This window comes from Lemur catta, chromosome 14, assembly GCF_020740605.2.
Source record: "Lemur catta isolate mLemCat1 chromosome 14, mLemCat1.pri, whole genome shotgun sequence".
NCBI lineage: Eukaryota > Metazoa > Chordata > Mammalia > Primates > Lemuridae > Lemur > Lemur catta.
In genome coordinates this window covers 15253658-15279135 of record NC_059141.1, presented here as the reverse complement: position 1 = coordinate 15279135, position 25478 = coordinate 15253658, and the positions used below count along the sequence as shown (strand labels likewise).

General features: G+C 46.8%; 1 protein-coding gene and 2 long non-coding RNA genes across 10 annotated transcripts in view; all 3 read right to left on the bottom strand.

The window, feature by feature from the left end:
- Nucleotides 1-331: 331 nt before the first annotated feature.
- Nucleotides 332-5590, bottom strand: LOC123649873. The gene is made up of 2 exons (XR_006739167.1): nucleotides 5013-5590; nucleotides 332-795 (listed from the first exon to the last, which is right to left on the bottom strand). It is a non-coding gene; the product is annotated as an uncharacterized LOC123649873 (long non-coding RNA).
- A 7-nt stretch (nucleotides 5591-5597) lies between these two features.
- Nucleotides 5598-10158, bottom strand: LOC123649872. 2 transcript variants are annotated; one of them, XR_006739166.1, is made up of 3 exons: nucleotides 10066-10158; nucleotides 7101-7468; nucleotides 5598-6754 (listed from the first exon to the last, which is right to left on the bottom strand). It is a non-coding gene; the product is annotated as an uncharacterized LOC123649872 (long non-coding RNA). The 2 variants fall into 2 exon arrangements; XR_006739165.1 differs by having other exon boundaries at nucleotides 7101-7186.
- A 5465-nt stretch (nucleotides 10159-15623) lies between these two features.
- The window catches only part of GPAM (glycerol-3-phosphate acyltransferase, mitochondrial), a 59296-nt gene continuing 49441 nt past the window's right edge, over nucleotides 15624-25478 (bottom strand). For 6 of the 7 annotated variants that reach the window (XM_045568140.1, XM_045568143.1, XM_045568142.1 and 3 more), the window contains 6 exons: nucleotides 25028-25170; nucleotides 23764-23841; nucleotides 23005-23145; nucleotides 21460-21649; nucleotides 20325-20383; nucleotides 15624-19422 (listed from right to left, as the gene is read on the bottom strand). In XM_045568140.1, the coding sequence (XP_045424096.1) occupies nucleotides 19306-19422; nucleotides 20325-20383; nucleotides 21460-21649; nucleotides 23005-23145; nucleotides 23764-23841; nucleotides 25028-25170 (728 nt within the window). In that variant the 3' untranslated portion in view covers nucleotides 15624-19305. The remainder of the gene's footprint in view (nucleotides 19423-20324; nucleotides 20384-21459; nucleotides 21650-23004; nucleotides 23146-23763; nucleotides 23842-25027; nucleotides 25171-25478) is intronic. The other variant, XM_045568146.1, reaches the window with a different exon arrangement.

Sequence of the window (25478 nt, the reverse complement as noted above, 5' to 3'; positions counted from 1 at the left end):
TTTCCAGCAAGCACAGCCACATTCTGCCCGTTTGGCAGAGGAATCTGGCACATGGTGACAGCAGTCAGCACCCCCAAGTTTACAAAGAGACATAGGGAGCTGGCACTGACCCCCAGGGACGTGGATGGCATCATTTCTGATCTCCCCTCTTCTCTGTGTCCCACCAACCCTGCATGGGACCCTCTATGCCGCCTCAACCCAGGAAATATTTTCACTTGCGTATATGTTGAGTTCCTTTATTCTGCACCTACCATGTGCCAGACATGGCATGAAGAGCTGCGGATACAAGACGAGCAAGACAGAGACACACGTGCCCGCAAAAAGCCCATGATCTGGAAAGAGGCCTCACGATTTATTAAAAATGATAACTTGTAAGAAGTGCTATACAGGAAGTTAAAAACAGATCGATGGGAGGGAGAATCCAGGGGAACCTGGTTTTGATTGGAGCGGGGTCAGGGAAGGCCTCACTGGGGGACCCGCAGGGGCAGTAGGAGGACAGATGGGGACGTGAGCACAAGGGGAGGAGAATGCTGCCTCTTAAGGGTCCCAACAGCAAAGACCCCAAACTCAAAATGTGAGCAACAGAAGGAGGCAGCAGGAGGAAACCAAAGTGCAGACATCTACAGGAACTTTGTCCCCGCTGAAGGCTTCTTTAAGGCAGTATCCCCGTGTACTAGGTTGACAGCAGGGACACTTTCTATGTGCTCCTTGCATGCTCTCTGACACATAGCCTTGAAGCAGTTTTGTAACCTTGAGAGTCGCCTGTGGCCACTGGGGAGTGGACAGCAGTGGCTTCTGGAAAGTGGCCAAAGGGAAAAGAGAACAGACCCTAGGCACATGTACATGCGTGTGTGCACACATGGTGCACACGTACACATAACACACACACACACACCACTCGGCAGGCTGCCTTTAGATTTGTGCTTCAAGAATTCTGGCACTGCAAAAACTCAAACCTGAGTGTGCTCAAGCCTCCAGATTCAAGTTCCAGGTTACAGGAAGTACAGGGGACAGAGGAACATGTTAAACAGGACCCCAGAACTGCAATCAGCAAGCGCCAGGCGTGGGAAACCACAGAAGAGATGACCAGATGTCTTAAACAAATACATCTCAGGGGGAAAAAAAAGGAGAAAGAGATTGCATCTCAAAGGAAACTTAAAAGACTTAACTACATGCAACGTGTGGATCTTATTTGGATCCTGACTTGAACAAACCAACTGTCAAAAAAAAAAAAATTGAGGCAATTGAACATAGAACACTGACTAGAACTACTGCTGAGGTTTTTAGGTGTGATAATGAGATTGTGATTATGTTTTTTTAAAAAGAGTCATTATCCTTTAGAGCTGCCTGCTGAAATATTTATGCAGGAAATGATGTGATGTCAGAGATTTTCTCTGAATTAATCCAGTGGTGGGGGAGTGGAGGGGGTGTAGATGGAACGACATTGGCCTTGGGTTGGCAATTGCTGAAGCTGGGTGATGACAGTGTGGGATTCTGCTGTGCTGTTCTCTCCACTTTTGTACCTGTTTGGAATTTTCCATGATGAACAGGAATCAAAAAAACAAAAAACACCTCTGCCCAGCAGACTCCCAGCTCTACCCCTGCCCGGCTGGGGCCCCCGGGACATTCCTGACTCTGCTCAGGGATAAAGGTCGCGAGGACTAGTGTCTAGGAAGAGCCCCATCACTGTTTGTTATTTCTGTCATTTATTTGTTTGCTTATTAGTGTTTACTGTTTCTCTTGGGACATTCTCAGTGGGGCATCAAATGGATGGGTTATCCTCCAACAAGACTCGACTATTTTATGCTTCCTCTGGGAAGGCTTGCTTGGTAGCCCCCCTCGGCTGAAATGGGACCCCTCTGGGTCGCCCTGAACACTGGCTGGGCACCCTGCAGTAGACGCCGAGCTGTCCTCAGCACCTCACATGCAGTAAGCACTCAGTAAATGTATTTGACCCACCAAAGGAATGAACTCTGGACTCCAGGCTTTTCAGGGTCCCATTTTGCAGAAAGAACCCAGAAAAGGTGATGCAGAAATTTGCCTTCTGAGCTTCAGTATGTCTCAGCTTTGCTGTGTGGCCCTGGGCAAGAATCTCAACCTCTCTGAGCCTCTCCTCCTCTCTAAATCATACGACTTATGGTCATGCTGCAACAAAGACTAGATGGAAGTCTGGCCTTGCCCACTGCTCCCCAGTTTCAGGTGAACCTGCCTTTGTGACACGATCCCATCTACCTTCCCTGTTTGGGGCTGATGCCAGTACTGACGGGACCCACCCAAACACCAGCCCAAAGCAGCCCCCACCGCCTGAGCTTCAGAGGCGCCCACGCCCAGCCGCCAGTCCTGCCTCCCTGGGAGATCCCGCCAAGTCCCACACGGATGCTGCACAAAGTCCCAGGCTCTGGACAGCTCTCATCACAAAGGCTCTCGTCATGGTAGAAATCAGCCACCAGTGGCACTTAGGAACAAATATATTAACATATCAGGTAAGCCCATGACGCAACTAACCCAATGTCATATTCAGACCAGAGAACTGGCTGCCAGAGACCGGCAGGTAAGCAGTGTCCTCTGCCAGCCGGAATAGCGGCTTTAGCCACTGGGAGAAGAAAATGTTTTGGATGCCTGTAACCCATGTTAGTAACGCTGAAAACCCACAGGCAAATTTTGGGCAGCCCCATAGCCAGGTGCGCAATGTTCAGAGACCTTGGCAGTGACAATCACAGCAACAGCGAGCTCTGCAGAACCTGACACCTGCACCTGCGGCTGTCAAGACCTTCGTGGAGCCCGTAGGGCACAAAAGCCCCAGCAGCTCTGGTCCTTGGCCCAGGACCCAGAGGAAAGGCCCGGCCCAAGGCTGTGGCTGAACAGCGTGTGGACAGAGGGTCACAGCTGTTGGGGAATTTGACAGTCACTGGTCCCCCGGCTCCTCCAGAGAGCTTGGTAGGTGACACGACAGCTGAAAGTCAGGATGGGATACAGGAAACATTCCCCCTTGGTTCCCTGGCCCAGCACAGCTCAGAGGAGAGGACTTCAGAAGCCAGGAGTAGAGCTGGCCACGTGGGTGGTTTCCTGGTTCTGGGACAGTGCAGCCCAGGTGACCCGCAGGCCAAACCCTCGTCTAATGCGACTCCTCTCTGCCTGTCTGAATCCTCCCCCATGCTGCCAAGAACTACCTGCTGTTCACCCTTCCTCCTCCTCCTCTCCTTCCTCTCCCTTCCCCCCTCCCCTGCACCCCAGCCTTCCAGTCCATTCCTGGCTGCCTTCTGCATCCCAGCTGAGTTCATTGTCTCCAAGGTGTCCCCCCATCACCATGCCAGCCAGCAGCTGGACAGAGCCAACACCCAGCAGGCACAAAGGCCCGGTGGATTTGGGGAGCTCCTACCGAGCACAGGATCCAGCTAGGACTAAGGGGACAGGGAAAGGAAGAAATTATGCAAAGACAAGTTCTCTTCCCCTGGGAAACTCCCCCTCTAGGGGGGAGGCCACAGGGACCCACAGGCTCCTGGGCAGGCAGACCTGGCTACACACATTGGGACCAGCTTTCGGGGTCCCTCTGGAGTACATCACAGCTGCCCAAAGCCCCCAGACCCTAGCCAGATGTCCCACACCCCACCCAGAGCTCATGCTGGCAATGTGGGTCCTGAGCTAGTCTGTAAGATGCCCGAGGAAATAGCAGCCACATAGGAGCGGCAGAGGGCAAAGGGGGGTGCAGGGGGTGCAAGGCAGGAGTTGCAGGCATATGTTACTGCTGAGGTCCCTGAGACACCCCAAACCTCTCCCACTCTCAGCTGCCTTTGGAGCCAGAGCCAACCACTCCAGGTTGCATTGCGGGGTGCGGGCGCCCTCTCCTGGACACGGCTGCTCATGTCCACGGCTACTCTTCTGCACAGAGCGGAGTGTTCAAGTTCCCCACCAGGTGCCAGCTCAGAGCAAAACCGTACAGTGCAGGACACTTGCCTCCAGCCCCAGCATCCCTCCCCTTGTCCCTCCTCGCATTCGCCCCCTTCCCACAGATCCCAGACACGAAGTTACACGTTCTCCCTCCCGCCCTTCCCCAGCTTGCACCGTTGGTCTCATGCCCAGCAAAGTGCAAAATGTACACTGTAAATGAAAAACACGACTTAACGTGGTAGCCTTATCCGGAGGAAGTCAGCTTATAGCTGGCAATGACTTTACTAGAAGTGAAGTTCTGATGTGGTGATTTGGGCATCTCGGGGCATTTCTGGGTGGCACGGGAGGCACCGACTCTCCCCTTGTGCCAGGAAGAAGGGCTGTGTACCGTACGAAGTGAACTCAGCAGTCCACTTCTCAGAGGGAAAGAGGCATCCGGTGCACCCGGGAAGCCAGAGGGAGCCTGAGCTCACTGCCTGGCAACAGCTGTGAGGACCCCGAGGGTCGAGTCCCCTGGACACAGAGCAGCGGAGGGCGGAGGAGAAGAGCAATGACCACCAGCATTCCCAAGCGTGTCCCTCCTGGGCACACACTAGAGCTGGCTGCTCAGTGGCATCTCTCTGCCTTGCACATGGCCCCAGAGCCCCTCCCTCCCATGCCCCAGGACGCAGCGCCCCCGCCCCACGCCACTGGCATTTGCCTTGACAGTCCCCCTCACTCCCGGACGACGACGGGGAAGACCTGCCCGTCAGAACACCCAGATCTGCCCGCGACTCCGTCTCCCCACCCAAGCATCTCTTTCCGAACTGTGATTTCCTTTCTTCCCCTTCCCCCAGGCGGTTGTGCACAGATCAGCAAAAATACTCCTTAGAAAGCTTAAACCTCGATGCCTTCCCTTCCGCGGCCTCCCGGCCTGGTGCCCTGGCTCCCCTCTCGGTCCCAGCCCGGCCTCCGCCCGCCGTGGCCCACTCGTGCCGATGCCTCCCCAGGAACTGCCCGCGCCCGCCCCGCGCTCCGCACGGCGGGCTCTTTCTCAGCCTTGAGGCCCAGCTTCGATGTCGCCTTGCCCAGAGCAGCTTCCCCAGCCCGCGGCCCCGACGACGCCCTCCACCCGCCGCACTTACCGCAGCCTGCGGTTCTGTTGTAGCGCCTGCTTCCTTTTAGGCCCCCCTCAGCGGCGGCACCTTCGCTCCAGCAGGGCCGAGATGCCGGTGCCGACCACCAGCGTGTGCCCAGCACCTTGCGCACATAGTAGGTGCTCAGTGAACACCGGGATGGGTGAATAAAGGGAAGGGCCAGGCCACAGGGGGGTGCGGTAGGTTCAGAAGAGGAAGCGATCGCTTCCAGGTGACCTGGGGGAATAAGGTTTGCACATGCAGAGGTGACGGGACCCGAACCGCAGAAACAAAGCCTCAGAGCAGGAGGGACGCTGAGTGCAGCGGGCAGCGAGGGCCCGGGCAAGGGAGGTGGCCCTGAGGCTGTAAGGGCAAGTGGGTCGCAGAGGAGCTGGAAGGCTCATGGAGATGCAAGGCCAGGGAGGAGGGAGACCCAAGAGGAGCTAATAAAATCGTGCAGGAGAGAGTGACTCAGAGTGCCCAGAGCCCGGACCGGCACAGGGCGATGCCAAGGAGCGTCCCAGGAGGCACCTCCCTGGTGCCCTGGCACTCTTTCCCCGGCCCTGGGCCAAGCACCCCCGATGAGGGCCCAGCGCCACCTAGTGGGCAGAGCTGGTGTGCGCGGCGCGGCTGCACGCTGCGTTCTGGTCCAGGTGGGGCCTGGTTCAAGCAAATTAGCACCTAAAAATTCACGACCATCAGGATGGCCCAGGAGGCGGGTGAACCCCAAAGCACTAGTCCTGTTCGCGATGCCCCTGTTCCCCCGGGGGCTTGAATACGCCGGCCGAGGGAGCCAGTGGGTGGTCGTAGAGAACACAGAGGCTCTTGCAGAAAGTTTGCTGAATCATCTGGAAAGGGGCAGAGCCCTTAGCAGACCTAACGTTTAAGAAGCATTTACTGTGTGCCAGGCTGGTGCTCAATGCTTCAAGCACGTGCATCACTCCATTTTATCCCCTGTCAGGTGGAGGGAGTTAACCAAGAACCAGGCGCAAGGCCCGCGTGGCGGGTAAGTGCAGAGCCAGGATTCGAACCCAGGCAGCCTTGACCAGATTCCGGACGCCGAGTCATAAAGCTATAAACGCCTGGGCAGCAGTCACAGCCCAACAGTTCAGCCAGAGCCTCTTTGGACACAAAGCTGCTCCCACACCGTGCGCTTGTTCAGAACTCTAGTTTGTTGGCAGCTCCCGACTCCGGACGGGAAGAAAGCAGTGAAAAGACTCGCGTCGCCTCCAAGTCGGGGCCTTCTTATCTCGAGGCCCCAGCGTGACATTGGCCCACCCATCAAACTCCAGAGCAGTGTGGACTTATACCCACCCCCTCACCGCCACAGCTGCAGCCCCTTTGTCCTGGAGTGGGTGGGAGGGTTCAACTCCTGAGGCAAACACTCGAGTCCTGGGCTTTACATTTTCTTGGCAATAATAAAGTCCCACTTCCCACTACCTTCTCCCTCCCCTACTGTTGCCATCCCTGTCCCACACCCAAATGTGGTGACAGGGGACTCAGCACACCCACGGCATGAAATCCAACATCCAGGAAGGTTTTGAAAGTCAAGCAAACCCAGGTGCAGTGGGAAAAGCCAGCATTTGAGGCCCATAGACCACGCTTTTCTGAGGACCTCGAGGAGTTCCCCACGACTTTCTCATTTCTCTTCTTCCTCTGTAGAGTGGGAAGCGGCTGGCCGGGCCTGTGAAGCCGTTAGCGCCATGACTGGCCATGGGTTCCGGCTCAATATGTCATACTCTTCTTCTCCCCTAAAAAGAAATCATATTGCCCATCTGCAGACCCAAATGGCTTTTTCCCATTTTAAAGAAAGACACACATTTAGAGACATTTCTATTTTGGAAGAACAAAACTGTGTAAGTCCAGTGAGTAAATGACCCCTGACCCGTGGCCTCAGAGCCCAGTGGGAGTGTGGCCGGTGAAAAGGCAGATGCCCATCCACATGGACTCCGCTCATTTCCAACCCCTCACTCCGTGCGGAAAGGCAGACCCGGGGCTGCCGGATCTTCTCATAGCCTTAACAAAAGCTAGAATTTTACAGAAAAATCTTCTGACATCTGAAACATGGACTCCATTAATTTCAAAATTCAGACTTACCTAAGTAGGCTGGTTTGCCTGCAGCCTACCAGTCACCAGTGTGTGTGGCCATCGCAGGGCCCGCTGGAGGGGCCATGGAAGGTTCCCTGAAAAATGAACTCACAAGACGCAGGTTAGTTGGAGAAAAGGCGGGCACATTTATTTAACATGTATACACCACGGGAGCCTTCAGACAAAGACCACTGATACAGGGAAATTGTCTATTTTTATGCTGACATCCAGCAAAGTGTGGACAGCCATGTAGAAATATGACTGGGCAAGAAGGGTATGACCTACTGCTAGCAGACTGAGTGCAGAAGCCCAGCAAGGCCTGTCTGTCTAGATTCTTCCTTCCGGCTCTGCGCTCTCTGGAATGGGAGTCTTGTGACCTACAGGCAAACAAGGTAGGTCAGATAATTTCTTTATTGCCAGTCCCTACACAGAAAGGTGGAGGGAAAGTTAAGAGTAATATTTTTAGGCTTTATGGCTGGCTTTGGAGAAAAAGGGTTCTGGTTTCTATGACCTGCCTTGGGGAAAAGGGATTCTAGTTCCTGTGCTAACCTCAGGGGAGAATGGGACCAAGAGACAGGACAGGAGAAGGTCAGAGGAAAACTTTTACTTCCTTCATTTTGGGGTATTGCTTTCTTTTTTTTTTGTTAAGACAGAGTCTTGCTCTGTCACCTGAGCTAGAGTGCCATGGGGTCAGCCTAGCTCACAGCAACCTCAAACTCCTGGGCTCAAGCGATCCTCCTGCCTCAGCCTCCCGAGTAGCTGAGACTACAGGCACGTGCCACCATGCCCGGCTAATTTTTAGTAGAGACATAGTTTCGCTATTGCTGAGACTGGTCTTGAACTCATGACCTCAAGTGATCCTCCGGCCTCGGCCTCCCAGAGTACTCGGATTACAGGCGTGAGCCACCACGCCCGACCTTGGATATTTCTTCTGAACCCCAACACCATGCACGGGGCTTGCATGTGAGCAATTAATAGTTTTGTTAAATTTAACTGCCAGGTGAGCTTTCGAAGACAGTCCTGTTCCCACTATCTGGTTCTTGCCCTTCCTTCAAGGATCAACTAAGGCTGACTCTGCCATGAGACCCCGTCAGCCACCACCCGGATCTCCGGCAGCAGGCTCTGTATCGGCCCAACCCGTTACGATACTGCAGGTAACTTTTCTTGGAAACGGTCCTGTGTTGCCTAAGAGACAAAGGGCTGCTCCAGGTGAGGGACACCTTTTGTACCCTCTCCCCTGCCTACTCTAGGCTCTGTCAATACTGGTTATTGATAGTAATAACACTCCCTGAACATTTACCACCCTGGATTCTAAATTCTCTAGCCACAGATGTCAATGATCCTTTTTACTGGCAACCGGCAAAGGAGCCAGGACAATGTTTACAGATCATTCCTCATCACCATCTTCTAACAGATCGCAAACTGGGAATTATAAATGTCAGGTTCTCTCTATCTAACTGTTCTGCAACCTGGTGTGACACTGCATTGGTGAGTCCAACCGAACAGTCTTTGGAAACACTAGCTGTTGACGTGGCTTTGCAGCTCAGGGTCTAATGAGTGGTCATGAGGACTGTCTTAGTTTGGGTTTTCCTAAAAGCAGCTTCAGAGAACAGAGTTTGGCTACAAGTCATTTACATGTGAGTTGTTGCCAGGAAGGCCCAGGAAGGGACAGGCAAAGGCAGAGAGAGAAGGGAAGGGCCTAGAAAGGGGTGTTGATGAGGGTCACTGCTGTGGGCAACTGGAGCATAACCCCTGGGACCCTCCACATTGTTCCACTTGGGGCAAAGAAGATGGGCTATTGATCCCCCCTGTTCCCACTCTGGGGTGTTGGCTCCAGAACAATCTCCACAGAGAGATCCAGGAAGAGAAGGGAAGCAGGAACATCCACAGGTGACGTCCAGGGTGGCCCAGGGCGTACAGGTAGGGCCCGACAGAACCTGCTGCGGAACACTGCCTTGAGAAAATGCAACACAAAGGCGGAAGCCCATCTTTGCACTTAACCACACTTCCAAGCACTTCCCACTGGCTCAGTTGGTTTTCCCACCCCTCCCATGAGAGACGTGGAGTCATTATTATTGGCCCTGATTTACAAAAGGGAGAAAGCGAGTGTGTCCCAAGTCATGTAGCCAATGACTAACTCTCACTTTCAGACCTGAAGAACTTCATGTTGTTAAAGACCTTGCCGGGGGGCTACTTTAAATAGCAAATCATTTAATCCTTTAAAATTATTTTGTAACTTTTGAAGTTGATTTTTCTTACAGCTTTTGGGGAATTCATCTGAGGTGTGGCATCTCCTGTCTTTGCTTGCTTGGCTTGGCTACAGAAACCCCACACTCAGCATCCACCACGTTTCTGACAATTACTCTTTCAACCTCCACATTTCACTTTTACATGAAATAATTTCCTGGGCACTGACAAGATTTTATTGTTAACAACAATGAACAAAAGCAGCAAACAATCCCCAGTTACTGGAAAGGCTGGGGTGGGAGGATCACTTGAGCCCAGCCTGGGCAAAATAGCAAGACCCTATCTCTTAAAAAATAAAATAAAATAAACATTTCTTTAAAAAGATGACCAAAAAAAAAAAAAACCCCAGCAACCACAGACACTTCATTTAAGTTGACCCTCCTGGCTCAATAGCTCAGAGAGGTACAATGAATTTCCATAGAGAAAGACCTCAATGCAAGGTTGTTGCCAATAAAAATTAAGTTTCATCCTGACCAAAAAGAAAGATTGTGTTCCATTGCCCACTTTAGATATACTTTCCAAATTAATTCTCCTGCTTTGTGCCTGCAGTGAGAGGGAACATCTACAGGGGAAAGTTAAGGAGGCTGGACGGCTCCTACAAAACAGTTTCTGTAAAAATTCCCAAACTGGAGGTGGAAACAAACTTTCTGTAAAAAATGGCTTGCCGTTTAGAGCCTTAGAGTGTTATGTAGCTGTGGCCCTGTGAATACCATTGTTACAGCCTTACCAAGTTCACTGCCTGCTGCTCAAGAGGAAGCCAATGCTCTGGGTTACGGTGGACAAAGAGTTTAACATCCCAGGAGCCATTTGAGGAGACAGGAGGAAGTTCTCGAATCTGTCTCCCTGAGAATTTGGGAGAAAGGGTTTTTAAAGATAGTTTGGCAGGCAAAGGGCCAGGCAATTGGGTCTGCTAATTGGCTGGGTTCAGGGTGGAACCATGGAGGTGTAGAAATTGTCTTCTTTCTGAGTTACTTCTTGGATGGGGTAGCAAGACCAGTTGAGCCAGTTCCTTGGTATGGGCCACCGGTCTGGGTGGGCTGGTCATTCCACTGGAACGCAGAGCCTGGAAAATATCTCAAAAACTAGCCTTAGGTTTCACAAGGGTGACATTATCTACGGGAGCAATGGAGAAAGCTAAGAATCTTTATGACCATCAGCTACACGACTCCTGAGTAGTGAGCAATTATAGGAAAGCAAGGGAACAAGGGCTGGTTATATTAATATATATATTTCCCCTACCATCATTCCCACCTTGTGGCCCTTTATTAATTTCACCATTACTGTCCCAGGACTACAGGTTGGGAGGTGATTCATTCAGTGCCTTGGAGGGGAGGGGTCACTCCTGACTGCAGACAGAGGGGCCGGGATTGCAGCCTGCATGGTGTGGGAGAAAGGGGTGGAACTGCCACCTCTTCCCTTAACTACAAGAGACAAGTGAATTTTCCAGCCCAGTGAGCACAGTGGGAGACTTCAAAGTGAGCCCAGCTCAAGCCTGCCTTGTGCTCAGAACACCTCCCAAATGAATGCCCTCTCCAGATTCTGTTCCCATGTTAATGTTCTCCCTTCCAGACACAGACCCACCAGGGATGACGAGTGACTCCACTGAGCCTTTGCTGAACACAATGTTGAAGACCAGGTCAGCATGACCTTGAGTAATTGCTCACATTCCGTTTCCTCCCAGGGTTGTATAGCACCATCATCAAGTCATCAGCATGGTGCCTGGCACCTAGGATAATAAAAATATGATCCTGTGCTAATTGTTGTTGAGTTTGGCTCTGTGCCATCACAAGCACGCAATAAATGGTAGCATGTTCTAGCCCTTTTCAACCTCAGACTCTCCTCCTGCTCAACTCTGCAAGGAGCACAGTCTAAGAGAGCCTCTGCTTTCCACCCTCATGCTCACTGTGCTTTGGGCAGTTGCTCCAAGATGAAGGCAGAGTTTGCAAACCCCAGGAAACAGCATGTCACGGTGATGGGGAGCAAATCTGAACTGTGCCTTACCAGCCTTCAGCAAACTACTCACCCCTGAGCCTCAGTTGCATCACTTTAAGATGGGGCTAACGGTACCCACCCCAGGGGCTTGAGATGAAACCTATGGAGAGCTTAGCACAGTGCTGGCTACAGAAGCACAAGTTAAGTCCTAGATAGGAGTATGTCTGGCACATTGTTTTGCTGGAGCCAATTAACTTACTTCCAGTTCCACATTGTTATGTAATTTGGCTAGCTCTGCATCAAACTCATGAGCCATCTTGCCTTCGCTGCATAAGACCTTGATCATTTTGCTTACTTGTTCACGTTCTGTTTGGGTGGTGTTCGTTAAACTGAGTCAAATGATGCTGCTTCTGGCCTAGATTCTATTAATTCACTGTGTGACCATGGCAATTTTCTCTTCTGTAAAACTTGGGGGCTGAATACTAGGTGAGGTGACCCCTAATTTCTCTTTCCAAGCTGAATTTTTCTGTCCCATGATTCTTTGGCATCTTAAAAAGGCTTTCTGCCTGGAGAGGGACTGTCCTTCTCAGCCCTAGCCAATTCTTAGGGACAGACAAGGGCTCAGCCCGGAGTGTGCCTTTGGTACACACACTAACCAGTCTAGGGCCACATCCTCCATCTGCCCTGTGCACCCCAGAACGCAATATATCTCTGCCATAATCATCCCAGGGACCTGTACCAGACAACTTGGGACCTTCCCTATAGCTACGGCCCAGTGAAGTTACTCAGCCTAGGTGGTCCTAAACTGTTCACCCTGCCCTGCCTTCTTTTCCCATGGAAGCCCCTCTAAAGGCTCTGACCTAAACCTACCCCTCGCTCCTGTCTTCTGCCTCCCGGCTACCCCTGTGTCTTTCCCATGTGGCCTGTGTGGTGTGCCCATGCCTCCTATCTCTCTGATCTGTGAGTATAAAAAGCCATGTCTCTTCTGTGGCCACACCTGACTGACCACCACGTAAAAGGATACAAAGCAAGCACCTGGTTGTGTAACACTTTCAAGCCTACAGAACACTTCCACTCTCATTACCCCTAATTTCATCTTCAAAGCCCCATTGTGAGGTTGTCCCTGTGCCATATAAAGAACCACGCTCACTGAAGTGTCGCAACCAGTTCAAACTCTTCTGCATGTGCACGACAAAGCCAGACTCAATCTAGGGATCATCGACCCCCAAAGGAATCAGTGAAGGTTCTTTCTGCTGTATTCCTTTTATTAGAAATAAAAACTGATTTGAAGGACTATGTAAACTCACACACAGAACTAAACCTGGGCAAGCCTTCTTTTGCATAGATTGAGGGCTGAGAAGTAGCCAGATGACAAGCTTTGTGCTATAAGTTGCCCCCAAATACAGGAGCTTTGCAGTCATCTACAGAGATGTCTAAGCAATGACAAGGCTCACGGCCACCACTGCCCATTGTAGAAACATCTCAATGTGCGTAGAAGGTCCAAGCAGTTCCCTGAAAGCCCAGTTCTGTCGAGTTTCTTGGCAGCAGTAATATTTCCTAGAGGAGAAGCCACTTTGGAAAGAAGCAGCAGTTAGATGTTTATAGTTTATAAACATTCCTTATGAGTAAACTTACAGATTGCTAAAATTCTCAGGTGATAAAAAAAAGTTTGAGTATATTTTTTGAAACTAGCTTTCTCAATTACAGTCCAATCCCCCGTCACTGGCAGCTCCATGTCCAATGGATACAGCTGCCATATAACCTGCTATGCACACTATACTCTTCCAAGACTCTTGCAAGGGGGCATTGTTAATAATTACAAAGGGGCTGCTGCCAGCAAAGGGTACGGGTATAGAATCGGCCCGTAAGAACCAAGGAGCAAGGGGACACCCTGGTATGCCTCACTGCTCTCGCCTTATGTAGCCACCTCACTTCTAGTAAGTCCTGTATCTTGGCCATGTAAGTTGAGAACTTTCGGCAGGTATTTGAGGGTGTGTCTGTTTTCTTTCCCTTCTAATCTTTAACTAACCTGCAAGATGAAGGTGGCAAGATGTTTTCCCAGAAGGCTGGGAGTTGAGCTTGTTCACTAGCTTACTCTAATCCCTTCATGTCATAGTAATAGGTAGCTTTTACACTCGTACCAAGCCCACTGCCAGCGGCCAACACTAGCTTGTTTCCACACGTACTTTCTCTGACATGGGCAAAGCAGTGAGTCAGACATCAACGGCTGACTCAGATGCCCATTGACTGGTTAAACATCACCAGTGTCATCAAAGATTTGCCTCAAGCCTCCATTCCTGCCTAAGTCAGATGATCGAAGCTAACCTCCCCCCGTCGATTGCCTTCTGGCTCTTGGAAGGGGTACCTTGGACTGGTCCATTCCTGCCTTTTTCCCAGGCCAAAAAATGTAAACCAGCAGCTGGCAAGATAGAAATGCCTCAGAAAGGCAATTTATTATATTTGATCCCTAGGTGTTGTTGGACCAATATGTAAAAATTGAGTATTTTCACATAAAAAATACAAATCTCAGATAAAATTGTAATTTTTTTTTTTTTTAAATCAGAGAAACTGGAACCACCACCAGAACTGTCTTGTCAAGGACAGGAAACAAGGAAGAGCTGGAGAAGGGAGTCGTGGAAATAGACAGGAAACTGACGGAGCAAGCAGGGTCTCGGTGAGAGAGGCCAGGCAGCGGTGCTGACGCCAGGGACGCCGTGGAGGGCTTAAGAAAATGCCTTTTATTTGTCAATGAGGGGTGTTAGAATTTTACTAGCTAGGTGTGTAGAACGCAGCAAGGGGTTAAAAGGGAATGAACAGGACTAAAATTAGTGACTACACTAAACATCAAGAGATTAGGCTTCAAAATTATCGTCCACTTACCGAGTGGCTGTAAAAGTTAGAATTCAGCTACGATAAAGGGAAGGTAACGTGTGGCTGCAGCAAGAGAGCTGCTGGTGCAAAGGAAAAAAATGAATGTGCCACAGAGTGGGGACATCGTCACAGCAACAACATCCCAGATATCAGAAAGATTCAAGTAGAAAGCTCAGATCGAGGGGCTGGCTGGACAGCGATGGGATGGTCGTGGGGATCAGTTCCTCTCGCAGCCACGTCAAGCATCCAAAGGGCACAGATGTCATCAGCTGGCGCACGTTTGCCACCATTTCAGGGGGCACACTCCTGAGATCAGGCTGTATTTGAGGTTTTCAACGGATCCACAAAATTGCCTGTGCTCTGATAAAATATTAATATTTACTTGTCAAAAAAGTAAACTAATATTGTTTGAGCATTTATAATAAACTACTAGAGAAAACCTAACACTTCAGTGCACACTTTTTATGAACTTAAATATATGAAAATAAGGTCAGGCACAGTGGCTCATGCCTGTAATTCTAGCACACTGGGAGGCCAAGGCAGGAGGACCACTTGAGGCCAAGAGTTCAAAACCAGCCTAAGCAAGAGCAAGACCTGGTCTCTACAAAAAAATAGAAAAAATTAGCTGGATGTGGTAGCTCAAGCCTATAATCCCAGCTACTGGGGAGGGTAGGCAGGAGGATCCCTTGAGCCCAGGAGTTTGCGGTTGCAGTGAGCTGTGATGAGGCCACTGCACTCTAGCCTAGGCAACAGAGTGAGACCCGATCTCAAAACAACAACAAAATATAAATATGACAAAGCACCAAGCTTAAAGGAACGTTTACAGAAACCAAAGAATATCCCTGTGATGTGAATATTCACTAAATAAAAGCAATTGCTAACATGTAGATCCACATCTTAAAATGCTTGATCAAATTTGAAGAGATGTGGGTCAGTAAAAAATCATGAACCGTAGGTTCATAAATTTATGAAAGATTGTATCTTTAACCATTGAAGTAAGGTCCTATGTAAAATCAAACAATTGTTTGCATAAAGAATTATGTAGATGTGGTATATGTATACCATGGAGTACTACTCAGCTATAAGAAACAATGGTGATATAGCACCTCTTGTATTTTCCTGGATAGAGCTGGAACCCATTCTACTAAGCAAAGTATCCCAAGAATAGAAAAACAAGCACCACATGTACTCACCATCAAATTGGTTTCACTGATCATCACCTAAGAGCACATTTAGGAATAACATTGATCGGGTGTCAGGCAGATGTGGGTGGGGGAGGGGATGGGTGTATACATACATAATGAGTGCGATGCGCACTGTCTAGGGGATGGACATGTTTGAAGCTCTGACACAGGGGGGTGGGAGGGCAAGGGCAATATATGTAACCTAAACTTTTGTACCCCCAAAATATGCTGAGATAATAATAATAATAAAAAAAGAATTATGTAGGAAAACTTAACTACAAATCCAAGACAAAAAGAATATGTTCATTTTTTGGTTTATTAAAACGAAACTACATTTCTGTGCTTCCTGCAATACATTAACAGGCATAAAAATCCATCAGCATTTCCATGTAAGTTTCAGTCACAAAATCACACAGTGTTATTTTACAGTACTTTATAGTAATTCTTTTTACAACAATCTTAACATTTCTCTGTACCACAGACAAATAGTTTAACACTTCCCATCAAGACATCTCAGAGCTTTAGATGTTTAGAAATAAGGTCAAGAGTCTCTTTCAAATGCAATCATTAGTTTGTATTAAACTAAAATGCCAGGTGGCAAGTCTCAGATTCCTAAAAAGAGTATTTTAAAAAAGAGATTTACATCCCATAGTAAGTCTTATAAACCTCAGTGATAGGTCCTATCATTTCTAAACACTAGTGCTATCTATGGATAAAAATTTGCACACAATTGTGCAATGTTTCCTTCTAGATTTGAATAAAGACCCTATTTACCCCAATTAATCTTGGTATGAATTCTGCTACTTTCAGTGAAGAAGCCAGGATTATTGACAACTGAGCTTTCCATCAGAGGATGGAAGTGCTCCGACCACCTCTATTACAGTTTTCTGTGTTTATTGTCCCCGGGGATGAAATATACATCTATTCAATGCAATATGTGATAGTACAAAATGCATGCACTGCCATCTGTTCCTTACTGTTTTGTCTCCTCAAAGAACTACCTAACAGCGTTTCCCAAAATGTTTCCCCTGGGACACTAGTGAGAGATACATAGGTGTCCCAAGGGGGGAAAAGGTCCTGGAGTCAAAATAGTGTGGGCAACGCTGAGTTAAACAGGTTTTCACTGCCAGACACTGAGCCCTTACCGCGCTACAGTGCCCTGTAAGTTTCCACGTGCAAACTTCATCTGTCAGCAACGCTTTTTCTACAACATACCGCTGAGCACCTCACAGAGCACTCCTAGTACATGGAGCACTATGGGAAATGCTTTTTCCCCTCCAGGTTACCGAAAATTCCAGAATCTGAGCTTACATTCATTGTAATCCCGGAAATAGTTTCTCCACTTACCCTCATGACTTCATGAGACTTAATTAATCTGAAAAGGAAGACTCAATGCTTTCTCAGTTCTATAGACGTCACACTAGCTTTTGCCTTTATTTTTCTTGAAACTTTAAGAGAGCAAAAAATTCCTTCCTCTCTTCTGAATTACTTAGCACATTATTTTAAAAAAGAGTGCAGTTTTATATTGCTTATTGTTTTTTTGTTTTTTTTTTAACGTGACTCACAGTCTTCCCCTGGAGGGCATGCATTTCATTTTATAGAAATGCAATAGAGTAAACTGTAATAAATTATTTACAAGCACCTAGTTTCTTTCACCTTACATGGAAGCCATGGCTGTTGGAAAACAATGAGAATATATCTTTTAGCAAAATAGCGCTATCTGGAAGCCTTATTGTGATGATGCATTTTCAGTCATGAGGCACTGAAGAATGAGTTGTGCTGAAATTAACTCAAAGGTCAGCTTGTCTGGATGAGCGTAACTTTGGTTGAGATTTTTCTTCCTTAAAAAAGATTTTCAAAGCACCAGTTAATTACAAAAAGCATGCATATTTATACTCACAGTGAGTTAAGTGGCGAGAGAGCCAGCAAATCATACATTGCATTCCCCAAAGCATCTGATTGAATGTCTGGAAAGCAAACCAACCAAGATGGAAAATAAAGCAAGAGAAGCTATAGCGTCTCTGCCCAGGCTGGCAAAGCAGCAGCTCTTTGCAGGGTGGCAGGCAGGGCAGCAGTGTCCACTGGGAAGTTGGTGCCAACCTTGACTTTCCAGCTAACTGAGACTTTGAGTAATCCTTAAACTACAATTTAGAGGATGAAAAAAAACGAGATTAGTGAAATGTTTGATCCCCAATAAGGAACACCCGAGTGAATAAATAAGACTCTCTGGGTACTTCCCAAATGCAGCCAAGAAGTATTCTTCTACCCTAGTTAGTAAAATGGAATGCTAGAAAGTGACATCTCATTCCACACCAGAGCCCCTACAACTGACAACGACTTAATGGTATGTGAGTTCCTACAAAGACAAAGAAAAAATATATTTTAAATGCAGAATTTGAAAAGAGTGAGCATAGCATTATTGCTATGAGTTTCAAACAAGATATTTCATACAACATGAAATACCAATCAGTAACCCTCCCTCTCCCAAAACACATATATTATTCACGAGACTCTAGTAGTGTTTAAAATCCAAGTTTATGAAAGTACAAACTTAATTCTCAGTAGTTCTATACTAAATTCAAAAAATCTACGCAATACTCATCTGGAAAAATTCCTGATTCCACAATATCATGGAGATAAGGGACAGTTAATTGTTAGAAAATATTTTAACTACATGATTTTTCAGAAATCACCATAATTACCACAATTAACTAACAACTATGCTCCCTGCTCACAAAAAGGCACCTACCCATGACAAACAGACAATTCTTCATAATTATTTGCCACTATGTGGCATCAGGGTTTAGGTATATAACCCATGAAAATTTTTAAAGAACCGTGGTTTTTCCTCAAAGCTAAATATCCATAAATGCCTCTGACCACTTACCAGTCAGTAGGGCCACCACGTATATTGCACAGGTTGTACACGGCACAACTCCAGTGGGTGGGTACCTGTCACACAGACAAGGGGTCTGGCGTGCAACCTGTGTGCAGTACATGAAAGCCCTGGGCCCGCGGTCTGCAGCCAGAGCACCGTGTGAGCCTATCAGGACAAGCTAATCAAGTGAGGACAGTTGCTAATGGGTTCGAGGATTTCCAAGAAACAGCCGTACCTGTGAGAGGCAGGTCCCACCTGAGGGGCAAGAAGGGATAGAGACATAAAACAGGAGGAGTTTCTAAATACTTGCTGGTCATTTAAAACTCAATGGCACTTTTTTTATACGAGCATAAGTTTTCAATGCCAAGTTTTCTTGGCAGTCTACCTCGAATTTTGCCAGCCAAATGAACTTCCTGATGTTAGCTCTTTGATCGCAAAGTCTCAATGTCTGACCTAAACTAATATTGTGTGTTTTCATGTAGCTCTCAAAAATATTTTTTAAATCTGACTGTGAAGGACAGCACAGTGATACCTGGGTATGATGTATATCGGCCCATTCATCTGTAAAGCACTTTGGGGTGAAAGGTGCTCCCATTTAAAATGTAGCTACTATTGACAAAGATAAAACTGAAAGAGAGAGAATAGATGACTCAATGACTTTTAAAGAAAGGATTACCCATGAATCAGAAAATATACCATTGAATTACCTGACAGCATTAAGTATAGCATACAAGATTCAGTTCTAGAATATAACTACGTTTCTGTGCCTATCACAGTAGTTAGTCCTTAAAAGTTGTACTTAAAATGTAAATCTTTAATAAACTGCAAAATAATTTATTGAGATTCATCTTGTAACCTACTGATTATGAATTGCAAATAGAGGCTGAGGTCCCCCCAAGTGTTTTCTGTAGGCCGCTGTGTCGTCTCAGAGTCGGGAAAACCACAGCTACACGGAGGGGAGAAGGCACTTGTCTTCCGGGAGATCAACTCGGGACAGGGCAGGCCTGACCACGCGACGGCACCTTCAACTCTCGAGCCAGAGCCTGGAGCCCAGGAGGGACTCGTCCCATGCCCTTCACTTGCCAGAGGTGCCAATCGTGACCTACAGCACCACAAAACTCAGAATATATTCTAGGAGTTTTTGCCGGTTGCCTTGAGGTAGAAAAGTGCTGCTCAGTTCTAAGATGGACACTCTCTTTTGTTTGGTCTCTTTGAAAACCTGAAGAGAAAGTTTAGGTGAAATTAAATGCAAAAAAAAAAAAAAAAACCCAAAAAGACATTTCTGTCAACCCTGACGTGTGTCCTAGACCCTAAAAGGCAGTAAAGGCACGTAGAACCATACCCTGGCGTTAAGCAAATGCACACATGGGTGTGTGTGAGGTGGGACGTCAAGGGTGCCAGCATGGTGTTTTGGGGGAGGAAGTCCAACCAGTGCACTATGCTTTAAAACTTGTGTTAGAATGAAGTCACAGATAGTCCCTCACGAAAGGCCACTAGTATCTCCATGGAACTCAAGTTCCACGTGACATGTGAAGGTAAAGGACACCTGAGGACATTTCTAGCAATACTGGTAAAAATACAAGAAAATAACTGAAAATCGTATGGAATTATTAACAGCCAAGACTGTGGTACAAGATGAGCATCCCTAATCCAAAAATCCAAAATCCAAAATGCTCCAAAATCTAAAATTTTTTGAATGCTGACATGAAGCTCAAACGAAAGGTTCATTAGAGTATTTAGGATTTTAGATTTCAAATTTTCCTATTAGGCATACTCAACCGGTGAGTATAATATAAATACTCCAAAAATCTGAAAAAATCTTGAAATCCAAAATATTTCTGGTCCCAACATTTCAGATAAGAGATACTCAACCTGTAGTATTTTAAAACATACTGATGCCTGTTATATAAAAGCAGTTTGGGAATGAATGCGAAACGAGCAAAATTCTGGAACATTCAAATAAATCTACTGATGGGCCTCACCTTCAGCATATCCCTGCCCACTCCTACCCCCATTCCCAGAAACTCCTTCTCTGGGGTCCACTCCACCACAAAGGTTGTCTAGATCTAAAGAGAAGAGAAGTTGACACAAGTTTTTATATCATAAATGGTAGATACTTACTCCAATATCCTTAAACATTTTCACAGCATTCCTCACAAGACAATATGTGGCACTCTCAGCTGTAGAGAAAGAATAAAACCCTGTCAAATGTTCATGCCCAGCAAAACATGCACACCCCAGCATCCACAGTAAGAAAGTATGGGAACTAGAAAGAGGGCTTGGGTGAGTCAGCAGACTGGGGCAGGCTCCATTTCTGCCACTGGCAACCTGCAAGGTCTCAAATGATTTGCTTTAACCCTATTTTGTCATCTGTTAAGGGAGCAGGGAGAGAAAGGGGGATAGAGAGAGAAATAAAGGAGGAGGGAAGAAGGGAGGAAGGGAACGAAAGAGAGAAGGGACGGGAAATACCCCAAACACCCATCTTGCAGGATTTCTGTGAGAATCAAACAGGACAGTGTGCAAATATTCCTTTAAACTACACATGATGCACAGATGATTCCTACATCCCTGGAACCAGAAAAAGCACAATCCTAGAGGTCACAAAACAAGCATTCTAAACCCAGGTTGACCCATTAACTAGCTGCGTTATCTTGGGTAGTTTCCTCAGCTATAAGGGAGGTGATTGGATCAGATTATCTCTAGATCCCTCTGGCTCTAAAAATTGATTCAAAGCAGTTTCAGTTCCAAACCATAACTGTGTAAAATGCTACTCCCACCCCAATCACATCTCTTATAAAAAGATGACACAGCAAACAATACCAAGTGCTAGCCAGGGTGTGGAGCAACTGAACACACTGTTGGTGGGAGTGTGAGTTGGCACAACCACTCAGAAATTGTTTGGCAGTACTGACTAAAGCTGAACATACGCAGAGACTGAACTGCGAATAACCCAAATATCCATCAACAGCAGAACGAATAAATAAAATGTAGTAAATAGTTATACAATGGAACACTACACAACAAAAACTACTACATGCAACACATATGAATCTCACAAATGTTAAGTGAAAAAAGCCTGCCATAAGAACATAGAATTGTAACATTCAATGTATATAACATACCAAAGCAGTTAATAGTAGTACTTTATAGAGGTCAGGATAAATTTGCATTTTTCCAATTTTCTACAATTAGCAGACTTCTTAATCCAAAAAAACATACTTTTTAAAAGAAAGCCAAATAGTAAAACTAAACATACCATATACTGCAACATTTCTTTCTGTTCTGGTTATTAGGTATTTGTGCAACTTTTGCAGGTATTCAGGCTCTGGAATAGGACCGCTGAAGTTGTGAACGAAGATGGCGGCAGAGCTATAGGCCTCCAGCAAAGGCCCAAGGAGTCTCTGTAAGAAGGTGATGAACTGCTGATGCTCCTTGGATTGGCTCACCTGAGAGTGCAAGAGACGAAGCCATGGGGAAGGGACAAGAGACACAAGGCAAGCACACAGAACTTTCTTTGAAGAACCAGTAACTTAAGAAGATGGCCACTCACACTAACATGACATGAAAGCAGCCCACTGCGCTCCTCAGGCAGAGAATCCCTGCTGGAAGCAACTGCTGGTTTTGAAACGCATTCTTTATTGTAATCACTCACTTTTACAGTATTTGAGGCTTGTGTTTATTGAACAGCAGCCTAGGAGAAACTTTCATAATTATGACATATTGTCATCACTGAAAATGGCTGGTCCTGAGGCTGGGCCCTCCAGGGTCTGAAGCCTGAGTTCAACAGTTATTCAAGGGCAAAAAAGGCTATAATGCGAGACCACCAAGATTGTCGCAGTCCTTCCTTGGCCCCCTACTTCCTGCATCCCCGACATGGCCTTCACCCACACTCAGCACCGTGGGAAGCGCTGGCCATGGCGAAGGGTGCTTCGTAGCAAGGAAGGCTCTCCCTATATCGACCAAAAACACACAGGTTTAGTTGAACCCCTCTGGAGTATGAAAGCAAGATCACTGCCCAATCTTGAAACTACCATCAAAAAAGAGAAGATTTTTGAATGTCATTTGAAATCTTCAGAAGCTACACCTCTTAAATGACTCTGTGTGTGTGTGTGTGTGTGTGTGTGTGTGTGTGTGTGTGTGTGTGTGTGTGTGTGTACTAAGAGTGCTATCCCACTGCAAAGAGAATAATCCACTTAGGGTATTCAGAAAAGATAGGTCATCATTACTAATTTCTAAAATTATAAATCAGACAAAATTGATTTTTCTAAATCAGGAATAATCTTTTAAAAATCCAAATTTTCTCCTTTTATAGGATTTCTCTGACCTGAAGACAAAGAGTTGAATGCATGAAATTTTGGGAGGGATGCAAGAGTGACTCTCAAAAATAAAAACCAGGCCAACGACATCTCAGAATTAACTTCCCTACCATACCTGCCACATACTGCCTTGCTTTGGTGATGGCTGAACAAAAACACTACCTTATGAGAAGTAGGTGCCCATGTGGGCAAACAGGTATGTGCCTGTGTATGTCCTGAGGGTAGCAAAAGGTATCACCTATCATGTCCATCTTCCTAACTTTTCACATTCTTGTTTCCTTTTCCACTTACCCATGCCCAAACTAAACAACTTCACATATTAACTCAACTCGAACAGTTTGAGTATCTTTAATATGTAGAAGGTACCAGAGCTAGTTAGTGGGTGCTTCAGATACAAGTAAGTCATCAGAGTCCCAGTTTATCTAGTTGCAACCTAACCCTTAACATATCACTGTAACGTCCACCAGAATCCTCCACCGAAGTACCTTCAGGTAGCAGTCTCGCTGCTCCTCACCAAAATCACTGTCTTCATCTTCCTCGTCACTTCTCCAGGATAAAGGTTCAGGAAGCTTCTTATCCCACTGCTGCTCAGCAAGACCTGGACTTATATCTTCCTGGTCATCTTGCTAGGCCAAAAAGACAACCAACGGTGAGTAAGTATGCACAGGCACACGAACAACCGCCCGGCTGCAGCCCAGATGGAACAGTCCTCTTCAAAGTCCCTTCCCCACTCTTTGTTCAGCCATTCATCACGTCGATCCACTTCCCTTCCAAACTCAATTCACTCAGGAGACACCAGAGGAGAAAAGAAAGGGTGGATGGGAGGCGAGAGCTACCACACAGATCAAATAAAAACATCTTCACGTGGTCTAAATGGATATCTACTTTCCCAAGCCATACTCATTACACTAAATCTACCAAAATTAAAACAAAATCTCCAAAAAGAAAAATTCAGTGTAAACTATAAGCACACTGATACATACAACATCACTTCTCAGAATCAAACTTCTGGACATCACAGAATCAAGTGAAGGTGTGTTTTAGGCAACGCCACTTACACAAAAGGAGCCAAAATAGTAAATAATCCCAAAACACATTTATTCTTCCCTTTCTTATTTTTCTCTTCATCTGAATGTGACTATATAGCAAATGTAATTATTGGTTTAAATAACTGGCAGAAAAGATAAGGAAATAAAGAGCAAGTAACTAAATAAAGACAAATCCAGGAAAACTTTTCCTCTTACCTCTGCCACTGTAAGAATGCCATACTCGATAAACTTTCCTACAGTTTCATGGCAAACTTGGTAAAATGTCTGGCAGGGCTGAAAAGAAAAGTCATTCAATTGTAAATGTCACTGTCTTATACTTCTTTTTTTAAAGACAAAAAACGCTATACAAGGTAGCTGCCAGACTACCATTCTTTCACCTACCTCCCAGGCAACTGATCAAAGGACTACTGCTCCTTTGATCTCTGACGCCCACCCCCTGATAAACGCAAGATCCTGGACAAAGTCCAAGAAGAGGCCTCTTGCACCTGACTGCCAGGGCACCCAAAGTGGCACTGCCCGCAAAGGGCGCTCCTGAGCTCAATTCTCAGCCCAGCGGAGCAAGCCCGAGGAAGGGCTGCTTGCCAGGCCCCTATCCCTGCTCCTCTTTCTTCATAAGACAATTTCTCTGCAGAAGCTATCTTACAATAAAAATTGTACCCAAAGTGGTGAATGAGGAGACACAACATACGAATAAGTCAAGAAAGCCCCAGGAATGAACAAGGTCAATCTTAGGAGCCTTATCTGCCCCCACCCCTCCCCTCCCGCCCCCCAAAGTTCATGCAAAACAGATCCCCCAGTAGCGCCACTGATGCACCCCACACAAAGAATGACACGCACGAGGGCTGTACTCAGAACACACGTACTCATAAATGTCTCAAGACACAGCCAGTAAAAGAGAATATCCGAATTCAAATAAAATATGAATTCTATTTGTTTATGATTTCAAGGGGGGAAATGCCTTTATTGCTTAATATACGTGCCTCATTATAAATGTCTAAAAGTGCTTAGATATAATATACATGCTCATTAGTACTGCTGGGCCTTAATTGCCTCCTTTGTAAATCGAGAGGGTTGAGCAGATGATTTTTAAGGCTGTTTCTGACTCTTATCATCTGTGGTTCCTTCATCTGCGGGTGGGTGCGTTAATTATTTACGAACCGCTGACCCAGCGCCTTATGCACTATAGTGCCGAGCGGCTTCGGATCTGACAGTTTGAGAACACCAAGCAGTCTGTCCCATCACGCCCCGTAGCTGCACGAAGGATTCGCCAGAGCAGCGAGCCAGAGAGCAAACCGATAGTAAACAACATATTGGTTTGGCAGTCACTAAAACCCAAGAGTGGGATATAAAGCATCAGTGATAGGCCAAAAATTCTCTAAGAGAAAAACATAAGTGGTTTATGTCGTCATGAAAATGCTCAAGAAAAAGAGAACAGGAACACGGAAGAGTCTTCACTCACCAGCGAGATGGTGCCTTCGTTGGAGAGCAGGTAGCATAGGCTGGCCGCCTTCCGCACCAGCTGCTCCTGGCTGATCAAGCTGGGGGAGCTGCCGGCCGGGCCCCCCGAGCCCCTCTTGTTCAGAACTGCATAAAGGCTGCAGGCTGAGAAAGGAAAGCAACAGTGAAGTTGCCAGCTCTAAGTCTCCAAGAAAAACTTCACGTAGCTTGGATAATTTGGATTACCTTAAGAGATTGTTAATATATCAAAAATAATAGCCTGTATTTGCTGAAGAAATTGAAGTAAATCCCACAAGTTTCAATTTTTAGGATTCCATGCAACCCCGACTCTATCAAAAGCCTTCGTTCCCTTTCCTTACTGTTTTCTCTACTCACAAATGAGGCCCTCCCCTCACTTTACTGCCCTGGGTGTCGTCTCATTAAATATTCAGCTCCTGGCTAGCAAGAGACCT